The 17,657-nt window shown below is 45.7% G+C and overlaps 1 protein-coding gene across 1 annotated transcript; it reads right to left on the bottom strand.

The window, feature by feature from the left end:
- Positions 1-858: 858 nt before the first annotated feature.
- tshz3a (teashirt zinc finger homeobox 3a) lies at positions 859-17,389 on the bottom strand. Its single transcript, XM_010775598.1, has 2 exons — positions 17,037-17,389; positions 859-5,077 (listed from the first exon to the last, which is right to left on the bottom strand). The coding sequence occupies exons 1-2, from the start codon at positions 17,074-17,076 to the stop codon at positions 1,755-1,757; spliced, it is 3,363 nt and encodes a 1,120-aa protein (XP_010773900.1). The 5' UTR covers positions 17,077-17,389; the 3' UTR covers positions 859-1,754.
- Positions 17,390-17,657: the final 268 nt, after the last annotated feature.

Here is a 17,657-nt window from a genome sequence, read left to right as displayed (position 1 = left end):
CCTGCCAGTAATATTGTTAGATCCAAAAGCCTGCTTTGAGGGAATAGCACCTGTCTGTGCATTCTGCACCACTGTCAGCCTGTCTCAGCGCGCGTATATAGGATCTGCTTTATTTTTTCCAAGGGACAGTCTTGTAGTCCAGGTGTGTGCCAGATCTGCTGTCTGTGCCCAGGGCTCCTGATGGCATCCAAGCCCCCGTGGTAATCAGCCCACTCTGCCTGCTGTTGCTTCCCGCCTGCCTCCTCCTCCTCCAGTGGCTCATTTCAGAAACATCTGGTGGTTTACATGCAGCACACACCACCTGCCAGACGCCTCGCAGGCAGTGGCACCTCCCCAGTCCGCCACACAACAATGCGACGACACAGGAATCACCAGAAATATCTAGACAAATTGTGGCTGCAGACAACTGCAGCGGTAAAATGCTGATGGTTTTTAAGTTCTGCTCAGTGTTTCTGCAAATGTAGCCTTGTGGGCTATCTTGTCAGCTTATTTGTAAATGCTTAGTCATCAGAATGTGGGAAAATAATTGGAAAGGGGGGGAATTATTTGAAATGTCTGGATTTCCCATAAACCAGTTATACAACTAGATGACATTAGATAGAATTACATGTTGAGCTTAACTGTGATGTTTGAGTTATTTCTCTTCATTAGCATATTATATAAATAACAATCTTGAATGTCATTTTCAGATTCTCTTTGGTGACAATAAATGGGATAAATACAATCCAACTTCCCAGAAATGCTTACATTGTCGGTTATTCTTTGGAATGTCTTAGAGATTATAACTTACATTTAGCAATTCATATTGCACCATGATCTACACATTTCTATAATACAAAAAAAACAAATGTTTTATGCAGCAGTTAATTCAATTTAATCATAGAAGCACAAGGCATTAACATATTTGTAGTGTTTTTTTTTTATCAAATAACATTTATAAAACTATTGTGCAAAACAATGTCCTTTTCAATCTTCTTCAAAGGCTCTGCACCAGTGGATAGTCATAGTCCTCTTAAATTAGGAAATATAACAAGTATGCATAATTTAAACAGCAAGTTGTAAGCTTATACACTTTATATACATTTTTACACAGACCTGGATTTTAAGTGCCCCTCACTCAATGATAAAGAACAAGGCAGCTTTTACAATCAGCAAGAAAATCAATAGGCTGTACAGAGAAAACTATACAAACAAGCAATGAACTTTTGCTGTTTAGCAGATTTTTTTAAGAAGCTTCACCAGGCATTTGGCTGTTTGAAAGTGTTACAAAAATGACCATTTTGAAAGGGCATTTTAAAATCTGGACAGGACAGGACTGTAGAAAGTTAAACGTGTTGAACATGCAGTCTACCAGCAAATCAAAATCCAACTCACAAAAATAAATACAATTAATACATTTCAAGTTATTAGCTGACCTTCTAGTCAAGAAATTCACCATGACCATGAAATTATCTGTCTTCTGTTGTCTCATATTAACAAAAGTTTACATAGAGTGAGGCAGACAACAAAGCTTACGAAAAATCAGGCTTAAAATCTTTGACCTACATTATATTTTTATGTGAAATAAATGTTTTTTGAAATACGCAGAAATCAGAAATGTTTATTGGCCGAATAGATGTAAACACCTTGTGCTGACATTTTTAACAGTAGTTCATGCCTTCTTTGTGCATTACCACACTTTCAAAGTCTATGTTTTTTTGTTTTAAATAGCCTTTCTGTAAATGTTTCCCAGTACGTCTGCTGCTGAGAGTAACTTAGTGTTTCTCTACTTCGCTCACAAATAGCAGATGGTCCTCTGGAGACTTCCCATGGCTCTTGCTGAGGTGAAGCTTGATGGCGTGCTTAGTGGCAAATTTACGGACGCAGAGTTGGCAGCGAAACACTGCCCCATTACTACTGGAGTCATCTTGTGATTGTGGAGAAAGGAAAGACTCCAGGGGCACGATTTTCTCCGTGAGAGTGTGAGAGTCCCTTACAGTCTGTTTGGGGGACAGCTTGGCCAGGTCCCTGATTCTGAACCCTAGGTGGGCTTCCAGGTGGCATACATACGCTGCTGGAGAGCGGATCTGTGATGCACAGTCACTACAGAAGAATATAGGTTGACCAGAGTCTAGGTTCTTGAGGAACTTGGTTCTGCCAGTTCTCCGTAGCTGGTACTTGACGTTAGCTAGCCAGTGGCTGATGGTGGTCATGGAGAGGCTTGTGAAACGGGACACATGCATTCTTTCCTGCGGGCTGAGATCGTTGATGATGTACTTCCCCTCTGACGTCTGCTTCAGGCTCGAGGCAAAGTGTGCCTGCAGGAGTAGGAGGTGCTGGGGGTTCCAGTTGGAGTGACGGCCTTTACGTTTGTGTCCATGCAGGGACGCGTCATCTTCGTCATGAGTGGAGCCCACGATCTCGGCTTTGTCTGCGACCCGGGACCGTGAAGGGGGCTTTGGGACATGGTGGGATTGCGTCAGGTTCCTAAGCATGTCTGAGATATCCGACAATGCGTTTTCATGCAGAGGGCTGCTGGATGTGTAGGGAGAGACAACCGTTAGTTTTGCGGGGGTAACAAGGGAGGAGGGGGAGATAGACGAGGCTGTGGATGAAGGGGTTAGGGGGGCCGAGCCAATAGATCCCCCTCTATCGCTTTTCCCCTTTGTGAGGTCCATGGGCTGATCATCACTAGGCTGGCCAAAGCTATTATCAACTACACTCTCTGGCTTTTTGGTCTGTGAGGGGGGGGCGGCCACAGCAGCCCTCTCAGCCATGCTCTGGCTGAGTCTGGAGAGCAGGCTCAGGGGATCTTGGTTTGGCATGGAGGGCTTGGCTGCTTTCCCCAAATGAATGTTCATTACTGACTGAAGAGCACTTAAAGGGTTGACAAAGGGTTGTTCTGGAGGAGTATGGCCGGTGATAATGGCTGTACTGCTTCTAAGCGTAGAGGCGAGCGGGGATTTGACTGTCAACTCTCTCCTGGGTTCTGTTGCCGGGGATGCTCTGTCGCTATGGCTTCCCCTGTCGCTATTGGCTGGGGTGACTGCCCTCCATTCCCGAGGTGAGTCAGCCTCTCCTCCCCTGTGCGATTCTCCAGCCTCACTACTACAGGGAGAGAGGTGGTTCTCCATCTTGGGAGACAACTGCTTCTCCCTTTGCTCTACTTTTGCTACTTTCTCAGTCACCTTTTTCACTAGATCCTCCATTGCCTGGAAGTTGTTGCTGGGGAACGGGGAGGACTGGCTCAGAGGTGGGGAAATAAGGGGCCGGTTCTTGGCGAGGGCGGACAGTATTCCATCCCCTCCATTGAACAAGAACTTCATTGGGGAAATCTTGTCCATGCCTCCCTGTTGGAGCTTAAGGGCACTGGGGAACTGGTAGGCAGCATGGATGCTCGGATAGCCCCCCCAGCTTGGATTTCCACTCTGTGCCTTGTTGATGGCGGATGCCACAGTGTTTTCCAGTGATTTGAGAATATCAAAGCCCCCTTTAGGGCTCTCCTTCAAGTCCTCTTCAGTAAGATAGCTATACTTTGAGATGTCATATTTTTCCTCCTTCTCAGCATCCTCCTCTTTCCCGACTGATGCGACAGCTTGCCTCTCATTTCCAACAGCCTCCTGCTGAGAGCACTCCTCCTCTACCTCCTCCTTTTTGATCTCTTTAAGAGGAGGGGAAGTAGCGGGGGGAGTCGTCGTAGTCGATAGAGGTGGAGGAGAGAAGGTGGAGGGTGCCAGAGGGACGGACTGGACCCTCTGTTCAGTGGGTGTGCTGACCCTAACCGGGTTGGGGGAGGTGGCCTCAGGAAGTGTTTTTATTCTCTTCCCCACAGAGCTTGTCACCCTCAGGAAGTGCCCTGTCACCATCATGTGAGTTCTCAGCTCTTGCAGTGTATTATGGGAACTCCCACACTCCATGCACTTGAGGATTTGAAGTTTGTTGGATTCAAACTGCCAAGTATAGCTCGCGCCGTTCTGGTGGCCATAGCGGTTATTAGGGGTGGTGTAAGGACTGGAAGAGGGTTTCTGTGAGTGATCGTTCAGGCCTGACTGTGAGTGCTTAGATTTGGGGGTTCCTTCTCGAGAACGTGGCAAGGCAGCAAGGTCCAACCCTACGAGTCCCCTTTTCTTAGAAGACATGATTTTGGCTGCCACAGGGGCAATGGGCTCCTTCAGAGGCACTTTCTGGTAATGTTTGGTCTTGATCATGTGGACACTGAGATCTTGGAGCGATTCGAATGAGTGGCCACAATACATGCACTTCAAAACTTTCTGGGCATCCTCCTTGCCCTCCATCTCCATCAGGGATCTCTTTCGTGGTTTAGACCAGCGCTTTGAGCCGCTGCCAGCCTTGTCGTGGTTGTCATCGCGATAGTGGCCTGTGTCATTCATGTGAACTGTCAGGTCCACCAGGGTGTCGTAAGCAGCACTGCAGCCCTTACAACGGAATTTACTGGCCCCAGTGAAGATGGAGCCAAACAGCTTTGGGTTTTGCCTGTGGAGCTGGACTGTGCTAAAGAGGCTGGGCTCAGAATGTGCATGGTGACGGCTCTGGGGAGGATGCTGCTGTAGAGACTTGGCCACTGCAGACTGGTGCCAGTCGTAGCTACCGCTGCTGCAGCTACTGCTGCTACTAGTGCTGTTGCTGCGAGCCGGCTTCTCTGAAGGAGCCGTTGTTTGCACCTGTGGAGGTGTGGGATTAAAGTTCAGTGGTGACCACAGGGGGTTGGTCATGAAGCTGGAGTAGATAACCTTCATTTGCTCTAAGGTGTCCATGGCTATTGGAGGTGTGATAGTGCCACCATTCACAGGTGCTGTGACCAAGTTGACCTCGGCTTTTGTTGAGGGGCTCTCGAAGTCTGAGAGGCGGTCACTGGTCTCGCTGACATGCGAATCACTGTCCATCTCTTGTCCTGAGAGCTCTGCAGCCCCAGCTGATTCCTGGTCAGATGTCTGTTCTTTGGCAGGTGCTGCGCTCTGCGCCGCAAACTCATCTTTCACTGGAAGGTCATCCCGAGGGGCTGAGGCCAGGTCTTCTGCTTCCTCCTCCTCGTCTTCCTCCACCACAGTTTGCATTGCCAGCTCCTCGGGAGAATAGGCTGCAAGGAGAATGGAGACAAAGAGAGAAAGAAAGGGATGAGTTGAATTGCAGGGAGTGAACACGCGATGTTAGAATAACTGGAGAAAAAGTTTCCCTGCTATGTGTGCCCGAGGACTCCCAGGGATAAATGAGCCATCTGTGTGGGAGCCTTTAAAGCTGAGCTGAGAAATTACAGTCATCCCATTTCACCTCATCAACCGTTGAGGTGTTATTTTCCTCTAGGCGAGCCTGTATTTATATACTACCCCAGCCACACGGAACTTATGCCTCCCCTCTTTTCACTCCTTCTATTGGAGGAAAACAAAAAAGAAATATCTTGGCAAAAACATAATGCGCCATTTTATTTATCTCAGGGCGCAACAGCTTGAAATGAAAACTAAATCTGAAATTAATGAAGCCCAATCTCACTGTGGCATTCTCCTCTGGGGTAATAAATGAGTTGGATCAACCTCCATCTGTCAGTTAATATGTCTGACGCCTCTTCATCTGCCTCTTCTATGATTGCACACACATACATACAGACACACAATCGCACAGACATGCGCACACAGGCAAAGAGCTATCTTGAAGAATTGTAAGAAAAGGATGTCTCTTGTTGAAGAAAAGTTGACATGTTGAATAGAAATCCTACTTTGTCATCTGAACTGAAGTGGGTTCATTAGTTTATTAATATTTAGAATACAATCAATACTAGGCTCAAGCTAAATTCTAAGAGAAGATCTCCAGCAAGGTGTTAAATGTCATGCAATTATACACATTTCAATGATCATACAAAATAAATGAACTAAAAAAAGGGAGGGCGAAAATGAGACGTTTGGAAAAGAGAGATAAAGAAGGCGAGGTGAGAATGCGGAGCATCAACAGGATGGAAATGCATATGAAATCTGTCCCTTTGCATGTTGGCGCCCACCGTTTACATGGAGAGATATGATAAGTGTGTGTGTGCATGTGTGTTTCTTAGCCCCCCGAAACACACAAAAAAAAAAGAAACTCCTTTATCCACGCACCCAGAGCCGACACACCCACCAATCAAACCCCGTCTTCCGCAGTGTCATCATCCCCCCTCCCTCATTTCCTGTCCACCTCACTCAAGAAACCGCTCAATTTAAGGAAAAACAAATAATCTCTGAAAATAGCGGATGGCCTGTGGACAGTTCTGCGGCCATTACATGACATTATTGTAAACTAAGACAAATGCAACAGAAAGAAGCTGTAGGTATAAGCTTTAATAGTTTTGGCACTCATACTCAGAGGAGCTTGCCACACAGATACACACACTGACTAAATCCTTCATTCCCCCCCCTGCTCCACGCACTCACGTCCAGTCTAAACAAAAATGTCATAGCTGAAATAACTCTCATTTCCAGTGCTAACAGCCAATCTCTAGGCAGCCATGCGGCTGGCGCTGGTCTGATTTGGGCCCTGGGGGTACAGTCAGCAGGCAGCCTCACTGAGAGGCCAGCCTAATGGAGACCTGGCAGGTGCAGCCCACTCTCCGTCCTCCCGGAGATTTGGTTTGTCACTGGGTATCCATTACCTGCCATTCTCCGCTGATAGGCCCAGACAGCCCTGATCAAAAGATGTCGTCGGGCTCCAGTCCGCTTGGCAGTCAGTGGCATGTCGTTTGTAAAAAAGGCCAAGCAGGGTGTAAATAAAATGACATGATCACTTCCCCAGCCCCTCATGTTCTGGACACAATTATGATAATGTGGACGTGGAGGGGAGGAGGGAGGGGTCTGGGAGGATGGAGAAGGGGCGAGGAGGTAAATCGCTTACGCTCGGGCAAACACGCAAGGGAGATATCTCCCTGCTACCAGCGCTCAAGCGGCTGCCCACACCCTCTTTCCTTTACTCTCTCTTCTGGTTCTCCTCTGGAAGGTATTCGTGTCAGACTCTCATTTGAAAGAGGAAATCCAGACAGGATGGGATGGTTAATGTGTTTTTCGCCCTGACTAGCTGGTCACGGATGTCAGCTTGCATCAGGCTAGCATGGCACACCGCTTGACCAAGTTGTCAGGTCACCTTTCTCTTACTCCACATATTTCTTCACATTGTCACGCTATTTCATCAAACTATTGCCATATCCAATTTCACGTCACGTTATCACATTCGTAAACCTTCCCAGGGCTCTCTATCTTTCTGTGCCTTAACTTAGTCGTAAATGTTTTACATTTCATGATAATAGAGCTGCGGCCCTATAGGTTATTGTTCATTTGTCATTAGTGAGGGGGAGAGAAGTCCAAAAGCACCTGCTATAAAACCTACATAGTCTAGCCATGCTCCCAGGCAATTTAAAATGCAAAACAAAAACCATTATGTCTGAGCACTATCTGTTAATTTAATCCCCAATGACTGATAATCCATCACACAGGGCGACAACCACATCCAATTATTCTCCCTGGCTTGACTGACAACAGAGGTGATTTATCAAGCTAATAAAAGGTGATGGGAGTATAGAGGCTCCCATAGAATACAAAAAGAAGAGGATTTAGATACAACAATACTCCCAGATTGAAGTCTTAACTAAAATCATAGCATATGGTGTAGAGCCAATGTATGAGTTTAGCGCCTGTGTATATGAGAGAGAAAGAGTGTGTGTGTGTGTGTTCATGTTTTGATAAAGTGAGCTGATGCCATGTGGGGAAAGACAAGAATCATTAGGTTCCATGATTGATTCCTACGGGTGGGGTGTGAGGGGGGGTAAGAAGAAGGGTAGGAGGTGCACTTTCGCACAATCAACATCTCAGTCACGGCTCACACAGAAATAGCAATAACACATTCACACTAACACAAAAGCTGCAGAAAACAAGGCTCCGCAGCAGAAACACACACTTCACCTTAAGATACGCTACGTCAAATACACCCCCCACGCAATTATAAATAAAGCTAGTCAGTCAGTTATGACACCAACCCCCATCCCCTCCTCAAACACACTCGTACATGCACGTAGATGCAAGCGATGAGGAAAGACAGTGACATCTTGGCATGCAGGAGGCATTCCTGTGGAGTATCATTTTCATAAACATAAGGGCCGCAGACGAGGAGGGAGAGATCATCTGATAGAAATACTGCAGTGCTGCTCTGACGATCAGGAACAACAGACAGGGAGGGACAGGGGGTGATTAAGCAGGAAGGTGCTGTGGCTGCCTCTCTCTGTCTCCTTCCTTCTGTCCCATGGGTTACTTCTCCTCAAGTGCTGCTGAAAGCTGTTTTTGATTCTGCATTTTAAATAGGCCTTCAAATGCAAGAGTGATAATGTGAAGACCGAAAAAAAAAAATCCATCATGTGTTTTCAAGTTGAAATCTATTTTCTTAGATTGTCACAGTTTGAATCAGCAAATGCATATAAATATATGTTTTGGTGAAAAAAAGATACCACTGCACCCTTTTTTTTTTATCTGTGCCTTGATGGCCACACTGCATGTTCCTGTTCTGGCCTCCACAGCTGGTAAAACAGTCCGATCACACCCAACAGCAGCGGGGTAAACAGGATATGTCATTAACATCTCTACCTGTGTCTGACCCTCACACTCAAATGACTGCTTGGTCTAAAAAAAAAAGACACAACCTTGCCACAGGCATTTGTGCGGTTATCTTGCGTACAAGATTTCATAGATCTGTGATTTTTAATGCGTGAAAACAGCATAGACAGCCGATGTATATTTTCGTTAAAAGAACATAAGCTCTATTGATATTTGTGTAAATTCACATGTGAAATAATGTTCAACCTACTTCAGTTTTTTTTGTAAATTCCAGGGGAACATTTTGTGCATTACACAGAAGACCAAAGGAATGCTTGATTGACATCCTGAATTTTTGTGGACAATAAAACAGAAACTATCTCTATTGCAATAGTAATGTTCATATGTGTTGCTTAGCTTGATTACATCTTTATTTATGATTTAATCACTGTATGCATAGAGAGCTGTATTGTGCACAAAGACGCAACTGGGATACAGGGAGGGGAGAGGAAATTGTCTACATGGGTGGTCCCTTATAGCTTACTGTTTAGATTACAAAAACAGTTTAATGTCATTGTTCAAAGACAACAAGTTAAACAACAGGGGGAAAAGCACAGATATTGCAGTCTATTGTTTATGGTTTAATATAAGAACAATGCATGAAAACAGGATTTTGCCATATAGACATTGAACTGTATTTCTTGCATGAATGATCATTTATAAATAGTGTTTTTTCTATGACTTTTATACTGTTGAATAACAGAGGAAATTAGGTTAGACGTGTTTGCCAAAACCTTTGATCACATGTTAGCTTAGATATTTGAAGTCAGTCGGTGATCGGACACAGGGGCGCCGAGAGGAGCGAGGTAAACTGTGTCACAACATGACGAGTGTGTCTTGACATGTGTACAGTATTTCAACCGGACCCTGACGTCCTTAAACCAACATGGCCCCTCAGCAGGGGGCTCTTACTGACAGGAAACAGCTCCAGAACGCTAAAGGACAGGAAGTCACCTCAGACTCAATCAAAAAAACCCACAAACCACCGACTTCCACTCACTCTTTCAAGTTTCCCAGCAGCCTAAAACTCTTTAAATAGATTAGAATAATTTAGTCCAAAACAGCCCCATTCTGTCAAAATAGCAGCAGATCAGTAACATACCTAAAATGCCTTCACTGTTGCACACATTTGTCAAAGCAACACACTCAATCAAACTTAGTTCACTCCCTCTTTTTCCTTTGATCCTAACAGCCTGGCCAAAAGTCCCACGAGAAAATATGTAACAGGTGATCTGCGGTCATTTGAAAATATAACAAGTTTGGACATAAAACGATTTTTTGGATAAGACATAAAGGTTTTTGATACATACATTTGCTGCTACAGCACTAATGCTTGTACAGGCTATCATGTTACAAGCAAACCTGAATGTCTTTGTCAGTTTTTTATTTGTGTGTGTTCTCTACCCCCTGATGGCATTGTGAATACATTGTGTCCGCCGATTGTAGTGCAGGATGTGTGATATGGGAGATGGGAAAAACAGAGAGATCATTCTGGCCTCAGGCAAAGCTTACGGCTGAACCTTGTCAATGCACACAGTAAAACGAGGGAGAGTAAAAAAGAGAAAGAGAGAGGCTGGATAGATTTAACCGTTGGCTGATTGTTGTATTTTATGAGTGGACCTCAAAGCTGCCAGCTGCACGTACAGACCTTCAAGACCTGAAAATGCATCTCGTTTATCTGACATTAGACGAGCCACAAACACATTCACTCCTCCCGTTACTAACTCTAATGTAGTGGAGAACGAGGTTGACGCATGGTTCCAGTCTCAGTTTGAAACTTGCCGCAGCCAAAATAAGCGTTAAAAAAGCAAACAAATACAATCACAACACAAAACATCGTCCACAGGTGCAGAACCAAGGGCAGTAATAAGGAGCGAGATGCCGCGGGAAGGCTGTGTTCCAGTCCGACATGCACGCAGAGCCTGTCTCTTCTGATGATCTGTAGTCGGGCGGACTTTCTTATACTATCCCACATCTCTGACTCCTTCCATCACTCTTTCTTAAAGCCTTACTCAGGCAGTTCTCAAGCAGAGCTCCATGAAGCGGAACCACTGTTTATTTGCCCATTCTTCCAACACTCTGAGCTCATATTAAAATGTTGTTCAAAGGTCAACGGGCTCTGTGAACATATTACTCTTCACGCTTTTTTGTAGGGACTCAAGTTTGCAAGTATTATTTAAAACACAGCTTTACAACACACTAACAAACACTAGTTAATGTAAGGGTTGTAGGGTTGTTAGGACAGTGGGCTCAAGTCACACAATTAGTTTACGATCAGTTTAGTTAATGTAAAGTTCATATTTATTTTCCGCTTTAACTGAATTTTTTCATAACCTTGATTTAACTGGAACTATTACCGAGACGATTACGATACTCATGTTTTCACTATCATGTGAACCTTAACCAAACTAAAAACATAACCTCCTTTAGCTAGAAAAATCTTCCTTAAAAGAAACAGACATATTATGCTAATTTTCAGATTCATAATTATATACAAGGATAAGCACCCTTTACGAAAAAGCCCAGTCTGCTCTATTTGGCTCGCAAGAAAAATGTGGTTCACCAAAGATAGTTTTCAAGCTATTAGAGGAGATACTGCAGGGCAAATATTCTAATAACCTAAATGTGACATAGGAAGGTGAGCCAACTCTGAATGGTTTGTTGAACCTAATGTTTTCTGACCGATTCAGCCAACAAAACACTGACTGATATGTCTCATCTCACATTTTGCATGTTGTTAGGCATGGAAGTGAGTTTAATAATATGTCCCCTTTAAGGTTTCTGTTGAGACTTGCATTACTGTAGGTGTGAACATAAGGCCGGGGTTTAAACAGGGGTAATGGAAGTCCGCAATTTATCACAGCTCAAAATGCAGGACTACGGTAAAGAACTGACACTAAGTCAGGACGTCTGAGTTGGGCTAAAGTGGAAATAAGACTGAAACTGGTAATACGTTTGTAGCTTGTAGCTGGAACTAATACTGGGACTTGGGTGGTTAAAGTTGAATTGGGGGTGAAGGAAATAAAAGTCGGGGCTTGGGAATGGGAAGACCAAACCCCTCTCACAACGCACAGCTGCTGCCATGATCGCCTAGCAACGAGGAGGTGATGGACGCAGCCTGAAGATGGATGGCCACCATAAATCACAGTGGTGAGTAGTGGAGGAGGAGGAGGTAGGAGGGACAGAAAGAGGGAACAAGAAGAGGACGAAAAACAAAACAACAGTTTTTTTTTTTTCGCCTTTTCTGTAGCAGAGCTGGCCTTGCCTTGACCTCTCACTGTATTTTTTTATTCATGATTGTTGGGGAATGACATGGGGCTAGGGACTCTTCTGGGCAAAGCATAATGGAAACTTCCGAGGTAATCATCACAGTCAGTTATAGGGGATCCAATGGATCATTTTAAAATGTACAATTGCTATAAAGCTCCACCGAGTGCCTACGTGCCCTTCAGAGTCTGGAGTTTTTTTTTCATGATTCCACTAACTTTTTAAAGATGATAATAATGATAGACGATAGCTTTCATAAAGAAACCCTCCAGGCAAGGCAATCTGGGTAGTGTAGTTGCGAGATAAACATCCCTGGGCTATCTGATTATGGCCTACTGCTGCGGCACTGGTGTCTAGTAACACTCAGAGAGAGCGCTCAGCCATCCATCACACAGTGAGTGTCTGTCTAAGGCTTTCCACCCTGCTTCTTCTCGTCCTGGCTCTCCAGTTACAGCCATACACGGCCGGCCTAAATAATATTCCTCATGATAAATGGCACCATAAGCCTGGTATCCATCATTAATCTGATTTTTAAAGAAGCATCCATCTTGGAGAGAGCCTGTTAGGGCCACGGGGGAGCAGAGCAGCTCGGGTTCATTTAAAGGCCAGGCTGCTGCATGAGTGATACCTGTCAGCCCTGCTCATCAGGGAGCAGCACACACACACACACACACAGACTCATAAAGCATTAAACATTGACGCCATATGGTTACACGAGTGCGCACACACACACACCTCAATAGCGCCCCTTTGCACGTTTGCCATGCATATATATTATGAGTAAACAACACTAACACACTTGTCCGACTTTGTGTACTCACAAAGCATATTTCTCCTCTTATTCAGACGTCTAGAGACGAGTCATGGAAGAACATTCTGTCACTCATCAAAACACAACTCAGGGTAACTCAATCCTCCCTGTCATCTCGAAAAAATCTCCCCTCCCAAACGCTTCTGCTCAAGGCTTTCAGGAAAACTCTTCCCTGGAAAAAAGTCTCAAACTGGACTCTCTTTTCCCAGTCTCTCTCCACTGACTCTGCACCTCATTCCCCATTCCTCTCCTTCTCTTTGTTTCTCTCACTCTGTCTTGTTTTCCCTCTTTCACTCTCTCTTTCTCCTCCTCTCTGCCCCCTATCCACCTCCCTTCTCTTGTGTGTCTGGTAAAGCCTGTTTGATAAATGACACACGTCACTGTGTCAGGAGCGAAGGGTGGGTCAGTGATAAATGACTCTGTTGAAAAGGAAATCGGCTCTCTGGCACGGCCGGGCTATTCTCCTCCTGGATTGGGTTTCAGGACCCCTGAAGACCGGAGCGGCTCAGTTTCCCCGAAAAGAGCACACATCCCACCAGGCTCTGACGCTCCCTACCTCAGGGAGGGGTGGGAGAGAGGGGGTGGGCGGGAGGGAGGTAGGGTTGGAGGGATCCAGCCTGTCCCAATTGTCGCTACAGTGCAGCTGCATCTATCACAACAGCGGTGGGACTATTTTTACAAAGCCTGCGACTCAGTTTCCAGACAGCAGTCCCGGCTGAAAACCTGGGCTGAAAGCACACTGAGAGTTGAAAGGGAAGAGTGGATGGCTAACGGTTTTCTATTTGTGACACTACTACAGCACTTAAACTCCGCTTTCTCTCCTGAAGCCCAACCCTATGGCTTGACATCTGCCAAGTGTGTGTTAAAAAGGAGAGAAGGCCCATTACACCGCCCCCGCCTCCTCATCGTCCACACCACCAGCAGCAGCACCTCCTCCTCCTCTTCCTCCCCCTCTGCCCTCTTTCTCTTACAGTGTCTCTTTCAGTCGCTTGCTGGCAGGGTGGCACTGTTATCATTACACAGGCAGGATTTATGGAGTCAAGGCCTATGGCAAAAACAAAAAGGCATCTGTCAATACCTGTGGGAAACACTCTGTCAGCCTTCCTCCTCCTTCCACTGGTGCTCACAGCCTCATTAGGTATGCACTTATCAAACACATAGATCACAGACGTGACTCAACCTCACCGGAATCCAGCCACAGGACTTTTCATTAGCAACAGGGCCTGCAAAGCCAAAACATTTGCCGCGCTCACACCTGCAAACAACACCGTTGGAGGCGTGTGTTGTTAAAGCTCGCTAACGCTGTCAGCCCGTATGTCGGTCGAACAATTAAGTCCCTCGCGGTGCTTCCCCGCTGCTTCCGTAAGGGCATGCTTTTCACACATAAACAACAGGAAGGCAGACAGATATAAAAACAGCTTACTTAATTTCGCTTGCCACTTTTACAACCCCGCCATAACATGTGTGCATGTGTCTGCAACGTGTGCTATAAATGCTCCCATCTTTACTACATATGTTTGTGTGCTGTGTCTACAGCTGAATGCGGCATGTTGTGCAGGGACAGAAAAAAAGAGAAGAAGAAACTGAGAAACGTAGACAGGCCTAAAGAGCTCAGAGAATTACGGCCTAACCCCAGCAGGTGGTCTACAGTTACAATTCCTTTCATCACTATCGCAAGCCAAACCGCACACACACGAACTCAAACCCAACAAATCAGAGTGCATGCCCACTGATTTGAGTACACACAATCACCGACAGACGTGAGTGATGACTGCCAGTCTGGCAGCTATATAATAATCCTGACCCTGCAGAAAGAAGAGACTGTAGCTGTGAGCCCGGTTCAAATCAGACTACCCCCCCCCACCCTTCTCCTTCTGTGTCTCTCATATATGACCAGATCACACATGGTCTTCCAGTGCGCTAACACATGCAACACTCTGGATACTATAAACACACTGACAGCATTCAGCAAACATACTGTACAGGTTAGACATTCCATTGAAATAGCTGCATCGTTGCCCACACGTTCTAAAGCCGATGTCGACTTCCTGTTAAGTCTGCGGAGTATTTTAACTTTCTGCAGCCGTTTCCACAGCTTTAGGCCTCAGGCGAAGCTAATCGCCAGCCATGAAGGAAGTAAGTCTGTATTTCCACAGCTGGGAGAGTCTCTTTCTCATGTTTGCTCGGCTGTTTACGTGGCCAGCTGCCCTCGGTTGTTAAGAGCACTCAGACCTGACCCAGGTAGGCAGGCCCATTTGTCACCTGCAGCGGAAAATTGAGTTACAGCACAACCAAAGGCGAGCGGCTCTGTGTAATATCAAGTTGATTACATCAAAGTGGTGGCAAACCTCATTGGGCTGGGCACCCCGAGCTTGTCATCTCCAATCACGGGGCCTGTCAGGACTCCATCAGCCTCACGGCTAATTGGACCAACGCTAATGAAGCAGGCAAAACAAGTTTTGTACCGAGGAGAGAAAAACCCTCTTAGACAGAGGAAGGCAAGAAAGAGAGGGAGAAGCTGAGAGTGTGTGTTGGAGAGACAATGAGAGAGAAAAGTGTGTATGTGGAGGGGAGGGGGGTAGATTTTTCATGCAAGTCTCAAGGTTGCAGTGGGCTGACTCTCCCCCTAAGTCCCTAATCAAGGCCCATCATCTGTCATCCTTTTCTTTGCTCTCTCTATCACCATGCTCTGTGCTGCAATCAATTCATCATCACCCTTTGTGTGCCACTGAACAGTTGACAACTTTATAACTTGCAGCTGCACGGGCTGACTGACAGGGGTGGAAGGGGAGCATGAAAAAAATGAAGAAATGAATGGATGAATGAATGAACAAAGAAGCGTGGTTTCAGGGAGAAAAAGTTGTTTTCTAAAAACACAAAACGATCCATATTACAGCCTTTTATTCCCTTTCGTCAACAGAGAAACGGCAGTGTAGCAGGGAGGAGAGAGGAGAGAGGAGAGGAGGAGACCAAGGGAAGAAGAAAAAAACATCCTTCTCACTGATCTGAAATCAGAAAGCTTTCAGTCATTCTTTATGTGCTCCCCGCGGCCACTCTGAGCCAGTGAGCATGTACATTAGGCTGGGGCATTTTGATGAAATAAAAGCCCAGGCCAGCTTATGGCTAAACAGAATGGGAGCACTCACTCAGCCTGTCTCTGATTGACCATTAAAGCCATTGATGAATGGGCCTGTCAGGGGAGAGACAATTAAATCAAACATGAAACAAAGCCGTTGTGACGGCCCGGTCTGACAGAGCAAACCCATTCCTCCCCTCCATTACATAGCACACGGCTCCTTTTACAACCTCTAACCCACTCCTCCCGCCTCCTCTGCCCACTCTGTGTGTGAGTGTGTGTGTTCAAAGTGAACATGTACACATGGGAGTGTGATGTTCTCTGCTGGAAGTGTGTGTGTCTGTTTGTGTATGTGATGTCTCACTGGGAAACCACTTTGTCCCCCCCTTCGTTCACTTTTTCGTGAGTCAGTTGACCATCAGAGAGAAAGAGTGAGTGTGTGTGTGTGTGTGTGTGTGTGTGTGTGTGTGTGTGTGTGTGTGTGTGTGTGTGTGTGTGTGTGTGTGTGTGTGTATGAGTGAGAGGGTAAAAAGTACACAGGGCCTTTCAAAGTGGTTTAAACGTGACGTCAGGGGCCTGCAGCACATGGTGGGAAGTGATTTTCTGATGCAAATCGAGAGGGATCAGATCAAAGCCGCATGACAGCCAATCAATCAACCGTCAAATCAGACATGGCAACTGTCGATTATGGCTCCTTCCAGCCCACGAAACCCCATTGTCTGCTCTCAAATTGTTTATCTTATCCCAAGAAAAGAAAAAAAAAGCTCTGAGGTAGGTTTTTTTTCTTTCTCTCGCCCAGCTTGTGCAAAGAAGTTATGCGCTCGAGATCAAATACGCACAAAGCCCTCATGTTCCCCTTATGGCACGCCTCGGGCACTCACTATTGAGAAAACACTGCTTATTTCCACAGGGTTTACACTAACAGATCACAAGGTACATGGCAGTTAGGATCGCTAAACTGTCAGGATTCAAGTTGGGAACAATAGGAAGCGAAAGTTTACAACAGGCAACTCATCCGAGGGGACTACAGTAGCTGCACAGCATGGAAAGCGAAAACGCAATATTGTTGTATACAAAGTATACATCCGCTTTCGTAAAGAGAACAGTTTCTATGAGGTCTCACAAGAGTGACAAAGCGGATCGTTAGAGAGCAAAGAAAAAAAAACACAAAGTGGAAACGGAAATGCAGTGACTGTAAAGTGAGCTCTACAAAACAAAGGTAGCATCCGCAGTTTTATGACAGTAACGCATGTCTTTTTACGCACATTGTAACAACACATACCTGCTGCGCGCTTGGGCGCTTCTTGTTTCCTCCGTGGCATTTTTATTTTCGGGGATTTCCGTGAAACTCTTCTTTTTTATTTGATATAGCCCCGTCGCCGTATCCGGGAAGATCCACCTCTACTCAAAAAAGATTCACGCCTTCGTGTAGTAGACTGCACAACATCGGAGAGTCCGATGGAAAGAAAAACTAAAAATCATCGTTACGGAATAGCAGCCTGCGGGGAGAGTCAGCGTGAAAAATAAATACACGAGGAAGTGGGGATTATTGTTTTGTTGGTGTGATCGCGTAAAGAATGTCAACGGTGATAGCCAGCGTCCACCTCGGCTGCCTGGTCTGGCAACAGGCAAAGTTGAGGGATAAGAGAGATGATCGCGTCACTCACAGCAGGAGAATGGGCAAACCCACTGCTCCGTTAACTCTTTACTCCTCACAGAGGGGCGGACACCACGCGCGAGTGTCCTCCCACCTCTGCTTTTTATGTGAATCACAGTTTATATGAGCTATTAGTGGATTATTACAACACAGCAGGCTGATAATTATCAACAAGAACCGTAAACTGTCTGGATAATATTACAACAATGTTCCCAGCTATGTGTCATTTGGATTTAACACACTGGA

This window comes from Notothenia coriiceps, unplaced genomic scaffold (assembly GCF_000735185.1).
Source record: "Notothenia coriiceps isolate Sejong01 unplaced genomic scaffold, NC01 NC01_scaffold00015822, whole genome shotgun sequence".
Taxonomy (NCBI): domain Eukaryota; kingdom Metazoa; phylum Chordata; class Actinopteri; order Perciformes; family Nototheniidae; genus Notothenia; species Notothenia coriiceps.
This window is presented reverse-complemented; position numbering and strand designations above follow the sequence as displayed.

What these genes read in the sequence shown, in the direction of transcription:
- tshz3a (XM_010775598.1), bottom strand. Translation starts at nt 17,076, where the DNA reads ATGCCACGGAGGAAACAAGAAGCGCCCAAGCGCGCAGCAG. An exon ending in AGCGCCCAAGCGCGCAGCAG is followed by an intron (nt 5,078 to 17,036) that starts GTATGTGTTGTT and finishes TTCTCCTTGCAG; the next exon opens with CCTATTCTCCCGAGGAGCTG.